This window comes from Scardinius erythrophthalmus (assembly GCF_964197995.2).
Source record: "Scardinius erythrophthalmus genome assembly, chromosome: 20".
Lineage (NCBI taxonomy): Eukaryota > Metazoa > Chordata > Actinopteri > Cypriniformes > Leuciscidae > Scardinius > Scardinius erythrophthalmus.
Window position 1 is genome coordinate 120,001 of NC_138240.1, and position 18,147 is coordinate 138,147.

The 18,147-nt window shown below is 48.0% G+C and overlaps 2 protein-coding genes across 5 annotated transcripts in view; one reads left to right on the forward strand and one right to left on the reverse strand.

Annotated features, from left to right (window-relative positions):
* Positions 1-16,973, forward strand: part of spats2 (spermatogenesis associated serine rich 2) — a 33,326-nt gene extending 16,353 nt beyond the window's left edge. For all 4 annotated transcript variants that reach the window (XM_081348734.1, XM_081348735.1, XM_081348736.1 and 1 more), the window contains exons 6-13: positions 5,463-5,697; positions 5,766-5,939; positions 9,408-9,543; positions 11,438-11,496; positions 13,006-13,115; positions 13,206-13,308; positions 13,407-13,555; positions 13,682-16,973. In XM_081348734.1, the coding sequence (XP_081204860.1) occupies positions 5,463-5,697; positions 5,766-5,939; positions 9,408-9,543; positions 11,438-11,496; positions 13,006-13,115; positions 13,206-13,308; positions 13,407-13,555; positions 13,682-14,056 (1,341 nt within the window). In that variant the 3' untranslated portion in view covers positions 14,057-16,973. The remainder of the gene's footprint in view (positions 1-5,462; positions 5,698-5,765; positions 5,940-9,407; positions 9,544-11,437; positions 11,497-13,005; positions 13,116-13,205; positions 13,309-13,406; positions 13,556-13,681) is intronic.
* Positions 14,556-16,361, reverse strand: LOC308680547 (uncharacterized protein; the record flags this gene model as incomplete). The annotated part of the gene is made up of 1 exon (XM_081348733.1): positions 14,556-16,361. One exon carries the CDS (start codon positions 16,359-16,361, stop codon positions 14,556-14,558), a length of 1,806 nt encoding a protein of 601 aa, XP_081204859.1.
* Positions 16,974-18,147: the final 1,174 nt, after the last annotated feature.

An 18,147-nucleotide genomic window follows, 5' to 3' on the forward strand; every position in this document is an offset into this window, starting at 1 on the left:
GAGTGTGTGTGTGTGTGAGAGTGCGTGTGTGTGTGTGTGTGTGAGAGTGCGTGTGTGTGTGTGTGTGAGAGTGCGTGTGTGTGTGTGCGTGTGAGAGAGTGCGTGTGAGAGAGTGCGTGTGAGAGAGTGCGTGTGAGAGAGTGCGTGTGAGAGAGTGCGTGTGAGAGAGTGCGTGTGAGAGAGTGCGTGTGAGAGAGTGTGCGTGTGTGAGAGAGAGTGCGTGTGAGAGTGCGTGTGAGAGAGAGTGCGTGTGAGAGAGAGTGCGTGTGAGAGAGTGTGTGTGTGTGAGAGTGCGTGTGTGTGTGTGTGTGTGAGAGTGCGTGTGTGTGTGTGAGAGTGCGTGTGTGTGTGTGCGTGTGAGAGAGTGCGTGTGAGAGAGTGCGTGTGAGAGAGTGCGTGTGAGAGAGTGCGTGTGAGAGAGTGCGTGTGAGAGAGTGCGTGTGAGAGAGTGCGTGTGAGAGAGTGCGTGTGAGAGAGTGCGTGTGAGAGAGTGCGTGTGAGAGAGTGCGTGTGAGAGAGTGCGTGTGAGAGAGTGCGTGTGAGAGAGTGCGTGTGAGAGAGTGCGTGTGAGAGAGTGCGTGTGAGAGAGTGCGTGTGAGAGAGTGCGTGTGAGAGAGTGCGTGTGAGAGAGAGCGTGTGAGAGAGTGCGTGTGTGAGAGAGTGCGTGTGTGAGAGAGTGCGTGTGTGAGAGTGCGTGTGTGAGAGTGCGTGTGTGAGAGTGCGTGTGTGAGAGTGCGTGTGTGAGAGTGCGTGTGTGAGAGAGTGCGTGTGTGAGAGAGTGCGTGTGTGAGAGAGTGCGTGTGTGAGAGAGTGCGTGTGTGAGAGAGTGCGTGTGTGAGAGAGTGCGTGTGTGAGAGAGTGCGTGTGTGTGAGAGTGCGCGTGTGTGAGAGAGTGCGTGTGAGAGAGTGCGTGTGAGAGAGTGCGTGTGAGAGAGTGCGTGTGAGAGAGTGCGTGTGAGAGAGTGCGTGTGAGAGAGTGCGTGTGAGAGTGTGCGAGAGAGTGTGTGTGCGAGAGAGTGTGTGTGTGTGTGTGAGAGTGTGTGAGAGTGTGAGAGTGTGAGAGTGTGAGAGTGTGAGAGTGTGAGAGTGTGAGAGTGTGCGTGTGTGCGTGTGTGCGTGTGTGCGAGAGTGCGTGTGTGCGTGTGTGCGTGCGTGTGCGTGTGTGAGAGAGTGTGCGTGTGAGAGTGTGCGTGTGTGAGAGAGTGCGTGTGAGAGAGTGCGTGTGAGAGAGTGCGTGTGAGAGAGTGCGTGTGAGAGAGTGCGTGTGAGAGAGTGCGTGTGAGAGAGTGCGTGTGAGAGAGAGTGCGTGTGAGAGAGAGTGCGTGTGAGAGTGTGTGCGTGTGTGTGTGTGTGAGAGTGCGTGTGTGTGTGTGTGTGTGTGCGTGTGAGAGAGTGCGTGTGTGAGAGAGTGCGTGTGTGAGAGAGTGCGTGTGTGAGAGAGTGCGTGTGTGAGAGAGTGCGTGTGTGAGAGAGTGCGTGTGTGAGAGAGTGCGTGTGTGAGAGAGTGCGTGTGTGAGAGAGTGCGTGTGTGAGAGAGTGCGTGTGTGAGTGTGCGCGTGTGAGAGAGTGCGCGTGTGAGAGAGTGCGCGTGTGAGAGTGCGCGTGTGAGAGAGTGCGCGTGTGAGAGAGTGCGCGTGTGAGAGTGCGCGTGTGAGAGTGCGCGTGTGAGAGTGCGCGTGTGTGAGAGTGCGTGTGAGAGAGAGTGCATGTGTGTGTGTGTGTGTGAGAGTGCGTGTGTGAGAGTGCGTGTGTGAGAGTGCGTGTGTGAGAGTGCGTGTGTGAGAGTGCGTGTGTGAGAGTGCGTGTGTGAGAGAGTGCGTGTGTGAGAGAGTGCGTGTGTGAGAGAGTGCGTGTGTGAGAGAGTGCGTGTGTGAGAGAGTGCGTGTGTGAGAGAGTGCGTGTGTGTGAGAGTGCGCGTGTGTGAGAGTGCGCGTGTGTGAGAGTGCGCGTGTGTGTGTGTGAGTGCGCGTGTGTGTGTGTGAGTGCGCGTGCGTGTGTGAGAGTGCGCGTGCGTGTGTGAGAGTGCGAGTGCGTGTGTGAGAGTGAGAATGCGTGTGTGAGAGTGCGCGTGTGTGAGAGTGCGCGTGTGTGAGAGTGCGCGTGTGAGAGTGCGCGTGTGAGAGTGCGCGTGTGAGAGTGCGCTTGTGTGAGAGTGCGTGTGAGAGAGAGTGCATGTGTGTGTGTGTGTGTGAGAGAGTGTGCGTGTGTGTGAGAGTGCGTGTGTGAGAGTGCGTGTGTGAGAGTGTGAGAGTGTGAGAGTGTGCGTGTGTGCGTGTGTGCGAGAGTGCGTGTGTGCGTGTGTGCGTGTGTGCGTGCGTGTGCGTGTGTGAGAGAGTGTGCGTGTGTGAGAGTGTGCGTGTGTGAGAGAGTGCGTGTGAGAGAGTGCGTGTGAGAGAGTGCGTGTGAGAGAGTGCGTGTGAGAGAGTGCGTGTGAGAGAGTGCGTGTGAGAGAGTGCGTGTGAGAGAGTGCGTGTGAGAGAGAGTGCGTGTGAGAGTGTGTGCGTGTGTGTGTGTGTGAGAGTGCGTGTGTGTGTGTGTGTGTGCGTGTGAGAGAGTGCGTGTGAGAGAGAGTGCGTGTGAGAGAGAGTGCGTGTGTGAGAGAGTGCGTGTGTGAGAGAGTGCGTGTGTGAGAGAGTGCGTGTGTGAGAGAGTGCGTGTGTGAGAGAGTGCGTGTGTGAGAGAGTGCGTGTGTGAGTGTGCGCGTGTGAGAGAGTGCGCGTGTGAGAGAGTGCGCGTGTGAGAGTGCGCGTGTGAGAGAGTGCGCGTGTGAGAGAGTGCGCGTGTGAGAGTGCGCGTGTGAGAGTGCGCGTGTGAGAGTGCGCGTGTGAGAGTGCGCGTGTGAGAGTGCGCGTGTGAGAGTGCGCGTGTGAGAGTGCGCGTGTGTGAGAGTGCGTGTGAGAGAGAGTGCATGTGTGTGTGTGTGTGAGAGAGTGTGCGTGTGTGTGAGAGTGCGTGTGTGAGAGTGCGTGTGTGAGAGTGCGTGTGTGAGAGTGCGTGTGTGAGAGTGCGTGTGTGAGAGAGTGCGTGTGTGAGAGAGTGCGTGTGTGAGAGAGTGCGTGTGTGAGAGAGTGCGTGTGTGAGAGAGTGCGTGTGTGAGAGAGTGCGTGTGTGTGAGAGTGCGCGTGTGTGAGAGTGCGCGTGTGTGAGAGTGCGCGTGTGTGTGTGTGAGTGCGCGTGTGTGTGTGTGAGTGCGCGTGCGTGTGTGAGAGTGCGCGTGCGTGTGTGAGAGTGCGAGTGCGTGTGTGAGAGTGAGAATGCGTGTGTGAGAGTGCGCGTGTGTGAGAGTGCGCGTGTGTGAGAGTGCGCGTGTGTGAGAGTGCGCGTGTGTGAGAGTGCGTGTGTGAGAGTGCGTGTCTGTGAGTTTATACTGCGATCTGCCAGCTGCTGTCTTTAGCGCTGCAGCTTTGCTGGCATATAATGAAAAAAGTAAATGTTTGTTTCACAATTGTTGAACACAATTTTTTATAGATTAATGGCTTTGATTTTCCAGCAGTTTTTGAGGTCAAAATGCTTTATAAAATATATATTCATATATACAGGGCTTAAAGTATTCCGGCACCGTGCCGGATCTCCGGCGTGCGGCCGTGAGGAAGAAAAATAAATAAATTTGAATCTTGCATGCGGTTTAATATTTTCGAGTCAATTGATTTCACCTACCAATCATATGAAAGAAACGCAGCTCTACTAACGTTACAAGCCTATCAGAAGCAGAGCAGGGCAACACAGTGTGATTGAGATTTATACGTCACGTTAACGTTGTGGGGGAAAGGAGCGCTAGTTCATGAAGCTTTGGATGATGTCCTCCTGCACGGGCGTAATTTCCTATGGGGACACTTTCCAAAATCCCGTTGTCCTCCCCACCCCCACTCAAATTCGTTTGTTATGATGTTTAACCGCACGCCGTCATTGACACGGAGGACTCGGAGCAGGACCGAGCCTGTGTAAAATAGCTCACTGAATGTTCTAATGAGCGAGTAACTTAGCGGTTGCAGCACAGACAGCGATGAAACGCCAGAAACAACAGGTAACGGTACGTGACTTTAATGTCATCATGGATGAAAAGAAAGAAAGGAGAGGTGTGAGTTGGTTCAGTAAATTAGCTCAGGTCAGGATAATCATCTTTTCTGTCTACACCTGTTGATAACTGAGCTAACGTTAACATATGCTGCTCCTTGGTAACTTCAGACTTGGCTAAATATTTCATTTGAATATTTAATTAAATATTCTGTGTAGCTTACAAAAAAAAAACACATTCTGTGTAGGCCTACCATGAAAACGAGTCCACTTTAAACCGCAGCATTTTCTGTCAGCAATGTACAACAAGTAGCCTAACGTTAGTGCTGTCAAAGTAAACGCATGCGATTAATTTGTCCAGCTTTAACGTATTAAAATATTTATCGCAGCGTCTGTTCTTTCTGTCATCCTTTGGGTTATATGATCATGCTCTCCTTCACGCAAATGTTTTAAACTATCAATGCGCGAGAAGACAAAAGAGCGCTGTCAGTGACGCGCTGTCAGTGAATGAATGTCCTCCTGAAACACACACACACACAGAAAGACGCGCGCCAGTATCGCATTCGCAGTCGACAGCGCGCCATCGAGTTCCCTTTCGCGCTTGTACGAACCATAACACACACATTTAGGCTATGTCAAAATGTCAGTTTTGTCGAGTATCTTCACAAGAACAGTAAAATGAGTTAAATACAATCTAGTTCGTAAAGAGTAGAGAATGCGTGAGATCCTGTCAGCAGCGGCTGGTAAGTGACAGCAATTCTCTCTGTTAGTAAAGTTAACCAAAGAACAATGGGAACAGAGAAAATTACTAACTGCCAAACGCTTAAGGATTAATCTATTTTTCATTTATAATTTATGCAGTGCGGACTGTTTTATAAACGTATTCAATTTCTATATTCACATTGGTTAGACAGGTAAGGTACAGGCAAATATTACATTTATTATGGGTTTAAGTGATGATTGTTTTAAGTTTACTTAAATTAAAAGTTGTTATATTTTTTTAAGCCTAATAAATGTTTCAAATTTTGGACAAAGAGACATAAGTAGCTATATCAGTGATACTGGTCTTTATTCATAAAAATATGCCATTAACATGCTTGAAAATAAATGGTGCCAATGAAGCCCAAGGCACCGCACCGCACCCCCCCCCCACCCCACCCCACCCCCACCCGCGCCTCCCAAAAAATTTTCAGGCTCAGGATTTTTTTTCACTTTAACCCCTGTATATAAGTCATAAACTAAAATCTCTAACTTTTGTTTTTTCCACTTCAACAATGATCTGTCATGGGTGTTTTTGTCCTCTCTAAACCTCAGAGTAACTATTTTAAAATTGACACGAAAGGGTTAAACGTGTATGTGATGCAAGGTAGGATAACGTTTAATAATCCGTGCCGCTGCCTGTCTTCCTGCTGTTCTTCAGTGTTACATGCGTTTGCTCTGATTCACAGCCCAAGAAGAAGAAGAAGCCGAAAGCACAGAGCGATGTTCCCGCAGACGCGACTCCTGCCGAATCTCCCCCAGACGCGGAGTGTCAGGAGGCTGTGAACGGCTTCCATGCGAACGGTTCTGCGGCAGCCGAGTGCGAGTCCCTGGACTCTCTGAGTGAGCAGCTGGACTGTGTGTCTCTGGACGCAGCGGAGCTCGACGCGGAGACTGCTGTCCCGGAGGCTTCAGAGGCCACAGGTGTGTTAGCTGAGGTCATGTGATGCTCTTCTGTCTCCTGCTGGTGCTGACGGGGTTAATCTCTGCAGGTGGAGAGGTCACGTCCTCATCAAGCCCCGGAACCACTGACGGGCCGCGGCAGAACCATCACGGTTTCCGTAGTAACAAGTCTCAGTCCAAGCCGGTTTCCAGCTCCCAGAATCCCTCGATGCCCATTCCTTTCGAAGACGCATGGCGAGGTTCTGCTGCCAGGAAGATCGCTGGTAATTTGTTTGTTTTTATGACTTTTGTGTGACTGATTTGCTGTCGTTAGTCTCCCTGTCTGCTCTGAAAATAACCGGGCAAATGAGAACCTGTGTGATGCAGAGGCGAAGTTCTTCCGGCCATTTCATTGGCACTATAGGCTGAGGTCAACCCTAACCCGTCGGCACTATAGGCTGAGGTCAACCCTCACCCGTCGGCACTATAGGCTGAGGTCAACCCTCACCCGTCGGCACTATAGGCTGAGGTCAACCCTAACCCGTCGGCACTATAGGCTGAGGTCAACCCTCACCCGTCGGCACTATAGGCTGAGGTCAACCCTCACCCGTCGGCACCATAGGCTGAGGTCAACCCTAACCCGTCGGCACTATAGGCTGAGGTCAACCCTCACCCGTCGGCACTATAGGCTGAGGTCAACCCTCACCCGTCGGCACTATAGGCTGAGGTCAACCCTAACCCGTCGGCACTATAGGCTGAGGTCAACCCTCACCCGTCGGCACTATAGGCTGAGGTCAACCCTCACCCGTCGGCACTATAGGCTGAGGTCAACCCTAACCCGTCGGCACTATAGGCTGAGGTCAGCCCTAACCCGTCGGCACTATAGGCTGAGGTCAGCCCTAACCCGTCGGCACTATAGGCTGAGGTCAACCCTAACCCGTCGGCACTATAGGCTGAGGTCAACCCTAACCCGTCGGCACTATAGGCTGAGGTCAACCCTCACCCGTCGGCACTATAGGCTGAGGTCAACCCTCACCCGTCGGCACTATAGGCTGAGGTCAACCCTAACCCGTCGGCACTATAGGCTGAGGTCAACCCTCACCCGTCGGCACTATAGGCTGAGGTCAACCCTCACCCGTCGGCACTATAGGCTGAGGTCAACCCTAACCCGTCGGCACTATAGGCTGAGGTCAACCCTCACCCGTCGGCACTATAGGCTGAGGTCAACCCTCACCCGTCGGCACTATAGGCTGAGGTCAACCCTCACCCGTCGGCACTATAGGCTGAGGTCAACCCTAACCCGTCGGCACTATAGGCTGAGGTCAACCCTAACCCGTCGGCACTATAGGCTGAGGTCAACCCTCACCCGTCGGCACTATAGGCTGAGGTCAACCCTCACCCGTCGGCACTATAGGCTGAGGTCAACCCTAACCCGTCGGCACTATAGGCTGAGGTCAACCCTAACCCGTCGGCACTATAGGCTGAGATCAACCCTAACCCGTCGGCACTATAGGCTGAGGTCAACCCTAACCCATCGGCACTATAGGCTGAGATCAACCCTAACCCTAAGGAAGAGCAGCACGACTCCACATCAGTCCACAGGCAACACATAAACCAGAACCTCTACTGATCGCTAGTCTAAGCATGCGAAAGTTTGACGAAATTACAAACAAATAATCCTGTCATGTGACATATCAAAGCGGAGCTTTATAAAAATAAAACACAGGCATGAGAGAGACGTGAGCAGTGGTGAAATGTGACTGTTGTGCAGCTGAATCATTGAGTTCATGTTAAAGCATTTATCATTTCATAAACTGTCACTCGTTTGAACTCTTATATTAGGTTAAGTTTACATGACTGAAAGCAGTTTGACCTCGTCTACGATTCTAACACTGTTTCACAAGAGATTGAAGTTTGTATGTTATAAGCTATATTAACACTAAAGGGATAGATTCAGTTACTTCTCAATTTTATTGCATGACTTTTGTGTTGCAGGGAAAGGGTGTATTTCATATCAATGTTCTTTAAGTAGTGCAGTGAAGTGATGCCTCTGCAACACAAAGCCTTACTATGAAAACAGCAATTTATGGTGTGTGTGTGTGTGTGTATGGTTGTAAATGGACACAAAGGCTTTTTGTTTTGGTTTTAAGACCTAATGATTGATCATTGCAAAAATCGCCAGAATAGTCAACTGATCGTTCCAGTGATCGTTAGATTAGTTGATTAGCAAAGTAATTGTTAATTGCAGTCCTAATAGACGCGTGTTTGAGGCGGAGGGCAGGCGTACAGATTAATGCCCATTGGTGGATTGATTCTCTGTTACTGTTAGCATTGGGAACGAGCATTTAGCCTAAGGGTTAGGCACATCTACTCGTTCTTTATTCCACGTTTGAATAATAGTGCAGTGATCATGGCTAAAATTACACAAATGGAAATATGGGAATAAAGGTGTCATCAATGTGACATACATGATTCTCTTTATTACATTTTCTACATTGGCACAAACAAAATTCACTTTGCAGAAACAGTGTGCAGTAATATTCTTACATATATAAACAGTTTATATTTTAACACAGGTAATGATTTAGGGGGAAAAAATGGTGGGGGGAGGAAGTAGTAGTAGAAGTGGGGTTAAGGTTCAATTATTGCTGTCTTACTAAAATTAATAAAGGGTTTCCATACTACATAAAAATTATCAGTCTTCTTTTTTAAGGAAAATCTAATCTTTTCGAGTTGAAGGTGGTGTATAACATCTCTAATCAGGGCAGAGCAGTGAGGTGGATTTTTTTTTTTTTTTTTTCATTTACAGTTGAGCAAAATCAATCTACGTGCTAAGAGTGTGACAAGCACAATACACTGTTTTTTAGACAGCTCCACATCGTCACTACTGACACCAAAAATAGCCATAACTGGGTCTGGGTCTAGTGGTTTTCCCAACACCTTTGACAGTAATTGAAAAACTGAAATCCAACAACTACGAATATTAGGACACTTCCAAAACATATGTCCTAGTGATGCTAGCATTAGACTGCATCTATCGCATAATGGGTCTACAGAAGAGAACATCCTCGAGAGCTTTAGTTTAGACAGATGAAGTCTATGTAACATCTTGAATTGTATTAAACCTTGTCTAATACACAAAGAAGAAGAGTGAACCCACTCTTGTGCTGCTTCCCATTGCAAATTTACAAAATAAGGCAACACTAAATTATAGAATGAAAATAATTAAAGAAAATAAGTGTTTCTGTATTCATCAACAAGATCAGTGTGTAAAGCAAGATGCATGGATGGGAGTGTAATGCAATGTTGAAGTTGAAATGTAAATGCAAAAGGTAACAAAATATGCAAACAAAGTCCCCTCTCTCTCGGCTCAGTTGGTGATCTCTTAAGAAGCGTCTAAGGCACTGTCACAGGTGTTTCCAGTTGACTGTCAATTGAGGTAATTAGTGGGTTCAGGTACCAAACTGCAATTCCCAAAACCAACAGCAGAGGTCGTCACAATGGATATTCCTCCTTTAATAAATGGATTCTGTAAAAACAGTGTGTCCATCTGAGAGGTTGACGGTTCAAAATATTTAATTCTTGACGATACCCAGTGGCTTGAAGTTTTGTGGCTCATGCGTCACAAGCACATGGACAGATACTCGAGGGAACACTAGTACACTCTTCATGCTCGGAGTGACCTTAGATGTTGTGCTCTTTTAGGGGACTGTGTGAAAGTCTAGTGTTGTAAATGTTTGGTGTTTTGTCAGGGCCGAACGTGGATCGCTCCGTGAAGGACCTGCAGAGATGTGCAGCGTCACTGTCTCGCTACAGAGTCGTGGTGAAGGACGAGATGGACTTATCCATCAAGAGAATGAAGCAGACGTTTGCTGAGCTGCAGAGCTGGTATCTCTCACACACACACACACACACACACACACACACACACACACACACACACACACACACACACACGCACTAACAGGCAGTCACACCGTAACATGCTCACACATGCACTAACAGGCATTCACACATTCATGCATGCACTAACGCTCGCGCATGCACTCACACACTAACGCTCATGCATGCACTCACACACTAACGCTCACGCATGCACTAACGCTCACACATGCACTAACAAACTAACGCTCACGCATGCACTCACACACTAACGCTCACGCATGCGCTCACACACTAACGCTCACGCATGCGCTCACACATGCACTCACACTAACGCTCACACATGCACTAACGCTCACACATGCACTAACACACTAACGCTCACGCATGCACTCACACACTAACGCTCACGCATGCACTCACACACTAACGCTCACGCATGCGCTCACACATGCACTCACACTAACGCTCACACATGCACTAACGCTCACACATGCACTAAAACACTAACGCTCACACATGCACTCACACACTAACGCTCACGCATGTGCTCACACACTAACGCTCACGCATGCGCTCACACACTAACGCTCACGCATGCGCTCACACACTAACGCTCACACATGCGCTCACACACTAACGCTCACACATGCATTAACACACTTGCGCTCACATGCACTAACGCTCACGCATGCACTCACACACTAACGCTCACGCATGCACTCACACTAACGCTCACGCATGCACTCACACACTAACGCTCACGCATGCACTAACACACTTGCGCTCACACATGGACTAGCGCTCACGCATGCACTCACACACTAATGCTCACGCATGCACTCACACTAACGCTCACGCATGCACTCACACACTAACGCTCACGCATGCACTAACACACTTGCGCTCACACATGGACTAACGCTCACGCATGCACTAACACACTTGCGCTCACACATGGACTCACGCATGCACTAACACACTAACGCTCACACATGCACCAACACACTTGCGCTCACACGCACTAACGCTCACGCATGCACTCACACACTAACGCTCACGCATGCACTAACACACTTGCACTCACACATGCACTAACGCTCACGCATGCAAACACACTAAACGCTCACGCATACATTAACACGCTCATGCATGCACTTACACTCACACGCACACACACATTCACTAACACTCGCGCACGCATTCACACATACACTAACACACTCGCACCTGCATTCACACATACACTTACACACTCGCACACGCATTCACACATACATTAACACACTCACACATATATTAACACGCTCATGCATGCACTTACACTCACGCACGCACACACATTCACTAACACACTCGCACACGCATTCACACATACACTAACACACCCACACATACATTAACACGCTCATGCATGCACTTACACTCACACGCGCACACACATTCACTAACACACTCGCGCACGCATTCACACATACACTAACACACTCGTCTTCATCTGTATAGGTACTTATTCTCCTGTTTTCACTCTTCGCTCATCACCAAACACTACAGAGCATCTAACTACTGAAAGAAAGTATTTATTTATATTTTACTTGGAGTCATGTAATGAAGTAGGCCTATATGAGTTCTGTTCATGTCTTAAACTTAGGGAAAGGACAGATGCCGTTAATCCCTGATTGTTACACAGACGTGGAAATCTGAACTTGCCCACTGTGACTACAGGTTTATGCCAAACTTTAGCAAACAGACTCAGCAAAGCAGTTAGACGTGCAATAGTCTCAGGGTGTCATATGGATACATTTATGAGCAACGGATGCAAACCAGCAGTTCAAAATCAAGTCAAGTGTTTATTCAGCATGAGATCTGTTTGTCTCTAATGTTCCTGTTCTCTGTTCAGTCTCATGGATCGAGAGGTGGCGCTTCTCGGCGAGATGGACAAAGTCAAAGCAGAAGCCAGTGAGTAGAGTGACCGCACTGCTAACTGTCAGTGTGTCTGTTCTGTCAATAACTGTTGGCTAGGGCTGCATGAGATCTGTACGGGCCAGCCAACACAGTTTGAAACGCACGTGATTCTCTGATTAATTGCAAGGTTAAACAATCATAGTGTGAAAGTTTATCATTTGCATGTATTTTAGGTTCTTTCAGTTTAAACATTTAAGTGATTTTCTCATTTGAGAACATAAAGACATGAAAGAGAACTCAATTTGGAATTTGTGTTCTGTTTTCTCTGCATGTACAATATCACTTTTGTAGCTTCAACAAAGATTAGTCAATTTATGCAGTGAAGACTAGACTATGCAGTGTTTTACATTTGATTATTCCATTTCTGTACCGGAATACTGTTAGACTTACCTGAAAACAGTGTTTCTATTTAACTGTTTATTTATTCAATTTGTATCTTTGTTCTATTGTGTTTATCTATGCTTGTAATTTATAATTTTCTATGTAGATTCACTCCACTACAAAATCACCCTAATCATTCTAGAATGATTAATTACTTGAAATAGAGCTAATCATCTGGTGAAACTGTTTTCATATCGCAATATATATTGCAGAAAAATAAAATATTGCAGTCAGTTTTTTCCAATATCGTCTGGAAACAAGTCCTGTACACAACAGCAGGATAGAGCGCTACACAGTCATTTACTCGTGTCAGAGCACATTGTCAGTCTAACAAATTTTATTGGATTTCTAGTCCTGACTAAAAAAAACATTTATATTCAGTTGATTCCTGTGAAAAAGTTCTTAATAAAGTTAATCTAAATGTAGGATTAGAAATTTTGAAAAAATAAAAATGTCTTAAAAATAGTTCCCATTTTAATTTGAATTACTCAAGCATGGTTTTCGCCAGGAAACTAGCCAAAGAAGTTAACATGTCAGACAAACAAACAAACGTGCTGACAGTGTTTTCATGCTGGAGCTTCACACACATTTCCACTGGGCTCCCTTTAACCCTTGCCTGTCCAATGTAGAAACGCACAAGTCTTTTCAAATAAACTGTCAGGACTCCTAAACGAGCAGTGAAACAGATATTGGACAGATATTCTCCAGCCGCTGAACAGGTTTAGGCTGTGCATGAGGTCTTGCGTCAGGTTTTGCCGGCTCCCGTTATTCCCTGCTAGTGGATTCTGTAATGGACCGTCTGACTGCAAAAGGAGTCTTTCTCTCTTAGAAATTGTTTTACAATTAATAAACGTTGCAAAATTTTAAATCTAAATCTGTTATTCATTATTGTGTGTTTATTTCATTTTGATGGAGGGTCTTCAATGTATGAATTGGACACAAGAATACTCTCCTGATTGTTGTCTTGAAGTCATTTTCTGCAGTCATTAGTCACGTGACACTTACGACTCCTGCGATTGGCTCAGAAACACACGTGTCCCTGATGTTCCAGTAGTTTGACTCAGCAGCAGTGTTTGTGTGAGATCACTGTTCAGTGAAGATGATCTTGTGTGTGTGTAACAGTGGCGATTCTGGACGGGCGTCAGAAGAGAGCGGAGGCGCTGAAGAGACTGGCTGACCAATCAGCATCACTGACTGAAGAACAGCTGACTGAACTACGAGCTGACATTAAGGTGAACACACACACACACGGCAGTTTAAAACATTACAAACATCTCTTTTCTTCAGCAGTTGCCTCATGTCATGTCTCTCTCTCTCTCCAGCACTTTGTCAGTGAGCGCAAGTATGACGAGGATCTTGGTAAAGCTGTGAAATTCTCCCATGATCTGGAGCCTCTGAAGTGCAGCATCATGTCGTTCGGATCAGGTGCGTCAGGGAACAGGACTGTGTGTTTTCCATATTAATGAACGTATGACGTGTTGATGTGTGTGTGTGTGTGTGTGTGTGTGTGTGCGTGCGCGTAGTGTATCATCCTCAGACGAGCTACTCCAGCCGTTCTCGCTGTAGCTCCTCCTCCTCCTCCGTCACAGGCTCAGTTCCTGTCCAAGCTCCACCCCCCTCTGAGCCTCAGGCCTCCTCGTACACGGGCCGCCCCGGTGGGCCACACAAACAGGTGAGGAGTCGCACATGCTCATTTATTCCAGCTGTCATGTGCTCTTTCTGAACTGGCACATGTCTCTCTCTCTCTCTCTCTCTCTCTCTCTCTCTCTCTCTCTCTCTCTCTCTCTCTGCTGTGCAGATCTTCCAGGGCAACAGGCGCTTCATTCACGGTTACCAGGGAAACCAGCGCTATAATGGAAACACCCACCCTGAGCGAAACCCTGGCCGAAGCAACTACCGTAACCAGGGAGAGCGCAGTCACCAGAGTGACATCACATCCCAGCCGGCCAATAGGGCGAGACCCCAGAGTGACATCACAACCCAGCCGGCCAATAGGGCGAGACCCCAGAGTGACCTCACATCCCAGCCGACCAATAGAGCGAGACCCCAGGGTGACCTCACATCCCAGCCAGCCAATAGTGTGCGAGGCTCCGCCCATTCCTCAGGCTATCGCTCGGATCGCCCCGCCCACAACGGGCTTCCACAGAGGCAACCACGGACGCCTTGCCCGTGATGAACACACACACACACACACACACCGGTCAGATGAAGAGAAATATCAAGTTTACATCTGAGTTGAGCTGCGGCCCGACTTCTGCTCTTCAATCTTCTCTTGCTCTTCTTTTCCCTCCTCCTCTCTGTCTGAGCTGCTCACATTAGAGTCAGTGTTAGTCTCAGTAGTTCCTGTGAGTGTTTCTCGTGGGCTTCCTCTTTCATATCGTCCCTGTCGAGGAAAAAGAGTTTTCAGCACGTTTGTTATTCACATACCAGATGATCAACACTAAGATGGCAGGCCGAGTTTGTCACGAAGCTCGTTTAGTGGGCTGAGCGTAGTTTGTGTCAGTTGTTAGAGATGTTAGTCCACAGTGTCTCTCCATGCTCACGATATACCTCACGCATCTCCTCCTTACGCATCTCAGACATCTCCTCCTCACACATCTGCTCATCTCATGCTCTTCTCCTCCCACATCTCCTTACGCATCTCCTCCTTACGCATCTCAGACATCTCCTCCTCAGACATCCTCCTCAGGCATCTCCTCCTCAGGCATCTCCTCCTCAGGCATCTCCTCCTCAGGCATCTCCTCCTCACGCATCTCCTCCTCAGACATCTCCTCCTCAGACATCTCCTCCTCAGACATCTCCTCCTCAGACATCTCCTCCTCAGACATCTCCTCCTCAGACATCTCCTTACGCATCTCAGACATCTCCTCCTCAGACATCTCCTTACGCATCTCACGCATCTCCTCCTCACACATCTCCTCCTCAGACATCTCCTCCTCAGACATCTCCTCCTCAGACATCTCCTCCTCAGACATCTCCTCCTCACGCATCTCCTCCTCACGCATCTCCTCCTCACACATCTCCTCCTCAGACATCTCCTTACGCATCTCAGACATCTCCTCCTCACGCATCTCCTCCTCACGCATCTCCTCCTCACGCATCTCCTCCTCAGACATCTCCTTACGCATCTCAGACATCTCCTCCTCACGCATCTCCTCCTCAGACATCTCCTCCTCAGACATCTCCTCCTCAGACATCTCCTCCTCAGACATCTCCTCCTCAGACATCTCCTCCTCAGACATCTCCTTACGCATCTCACACATCTCCTCCTCAGACATCTCCTCCTCAGACATCTCCTCCTCACGCATCTCCTCCTCACGCATCTCCTCCTCACACATCTCCTCCTCAGACATCTCCTTACGCATCTCAGACATCTCCTCCTCACGCATCTCCTCCTCACGCATCTCCTCCTCACGCATCTCCTCCTCACGCATCTCCTCCTCACGCATCTCCTCCTCACACATCTCCTCCTCAGACATCTCCTTACGCATCTCAGACATCTCCTCCTCACGCATCTCCTCCTCAGACATCTCCTCCTCAGACATCTCCTCCTCACACATCTCCTCCTCAGACATCTCCTCCTCACACATCTCCTCCTCAGACATCTCCTTACACATCTCAGACATCTCCTCCTCACACATCTCCTCCTCAGACATCTCCTCCTCAGACATCTCCTTACGCATCTCACACATCTCCTCCTCAGACATCTCCTTACGCATCTCACACATCTCCTCCTCACACATCTCCTCCTCAGACATCTCCTCCTCAGACATCTCCTTACGCATCTCACACATCTCCTCCTCAGACATCTCCTCCTCAGACATCTCCTCCTCAGACATCTCCTCCTCAGACATCTCCTCAGACATCTCCTCCTCAGACATCTCCTTACGCATCTCACACATCTCCTCCTCAGACATCTCCTTACGCATCTCACACATCTCCTCCTCAGACATCTCCTCCTCAGACATCTCCTTACGCATCTCACACATCTCCTCCTCAGACATCTCCTCAGACATCTCCTTACGCATCTCACACATCTCCTCCTCAGACATCTCCTCCTCACGCATCTCCTCCTCAGACATCTCCTCCTCAGACATCTCCTCCTCACGCATCTCCTCCTCAGACATCTCCTTACGCATCTCACACATCTCCTCCTCAGACATCTCCTCCTCAGACATCTCCTCCTCAGACATCTCCTCCTCAGACATCTCCTCCTCAGACATCTCACACATCTCCTCCTCACGCATCTCCTCCTCAGACATCTCCTCCTCACACATCTCCTCCTCACACATCTCCTCCTCACACATCTCCTCCTCAGACATCTCCTCCTCTGACATCTCCTCCTCAGACATCTCCTCCTCAGACATCTCCTCCTCAGACATCTCCTCCTCACACATCTCCTCCTCACACATCTCCTCCTCACACATCTCCTCCTCTGACATATCCTTACGCATCTCACACATCTCCTCCTCACGCATCTGCTCATCTCATGCTCTTCTTCCGCTCACAACGTCCGCTTCCTTTTGCCTTCCTGAAAGACTCTCGTTGGAAAGAATCTGCGCTTGCTTTGAATGCTGGAATATCAGATTCACAAGCGTCTGTGTGTTTGATCAGGATGTAGAAAAGCTCTTCTGTCTGTCAGGAGATCTGGATTGTTTTGCTCACATGTTAATTCAGCCTCTGTCTCGCTTCTCTTGGGTTGCTTGATGTCCTGATGATCAGCATCTTTTCAGCTCAATCCTGTATATATGTAAACTATATGTATAATGATTTTGTAGCCTCCGGCCATGTATGTAGTGCGATTTATTAGTTCTCTGATTGAACTCTGTTATCAAGCAACTTCTGTTCTTCCTCATGTATAGAGAAAGAGACTCGTTTTTGTTTTTCCAAATGATCTGAGACCGCTGTAATCAAGTGCCTTCAGTTATTCGCTTTCACCATCCCGTTCCTTCTGCTCCGGTTCGGACCAAAGACATCAGATGCTCCTGTCGTGCGAATGCACTAGTGAACACTCATCGTCTTTCTGGCTAATTGACCTACTTGCTTTTCCTTTATTATAAATAAAGAAGGATTGGTAGCAAATGCTTAAACTGTTTGCAGACTCTCTTTTTCCCTGTAGTCATGATTAAGATCACTGTGGTTTGTGTAAATTAAACCACTTGCTTGGTGTTTATGCTGATACTGTATGGTTTGAATGCTAACTGGTATAAATACTTGATACTCAAACAGAGCACAGATTTCCAACAGTCTTATGAATGTGAATGGGCTTTTACATGTTCGGCCAGTGGGTGTATGAGACTTTCAAAATGTTAGTGGCAAAATCATTAGGCTCAGATCAGATCAGAAAGCTTTATTGCCAAGTGTGCTTGCACGCACACACACACACACACATGCACACGCACGTAATTTACCTCGGTATTGAAGCTTCTAGTGCACACAAATGTAAGACACATTATAACATGTTAAGAATAACAAATATAAAAAAGTATAAAGACACTGATAGGTTTAGTCAGAATAAACATTTATAGATGAAAACATTTACAGTATTGTTAATAATAATATAAATAAATAGGACTAAATGATTTTACAGGGATATTGCACAAAAAAGGGGTATATTGCCCTAGAAGGCATTTAACTGTTGAAGAGGGAAGTGTTTTTTGGGAAGAAGCTGTTCCTGTGCCTGATGATCTGAGACTGTCCAGTGTGTGTGTGTGTGTCTGTGATGATTTTACAGGTCCTGAATGAGAGCAGGGGAACCAATAATCCTCTCCTGATGTCTGAACCCAACCAAACCGCTATAGATGAACACAGTAGAAGTGTGTCAGCAGCTCCTGTGGGAGGTTGATCTTCAGCTGTGCCTTTTCACGATGACAGTATCAGAGTCCCAGTTCAGGGTCTGCACACTCGAAGACTGTCCCAGTTCAGGGTCTGCACACTCGAAGACTCCCAGTTCAGGGTCTGCAGACTCGAAAGACTTCTGTCCCCGGGCTGTGAAGGACAGAACGAGAACGAGTGGATCCTTCACAGACTAGCCTATCATTGCGTGCCGGTGACGACGACAGGATCTTTTTCTTTCCAAAGAACATGGTGGGTGATAGTTCTTCTGTGGCGGCAATAAATACACTTATAAATGTAAGTATTGTGTTCAGGGTCCGAAATTAACACCCGCCAAGCGCCAAATGCGGGTAGATTTTCCGTTTGGCGAGTATATCTCAAAAGGCTATCCGCCACAGTGGCGGGTGTGAATGTTCATACCAAAATAAT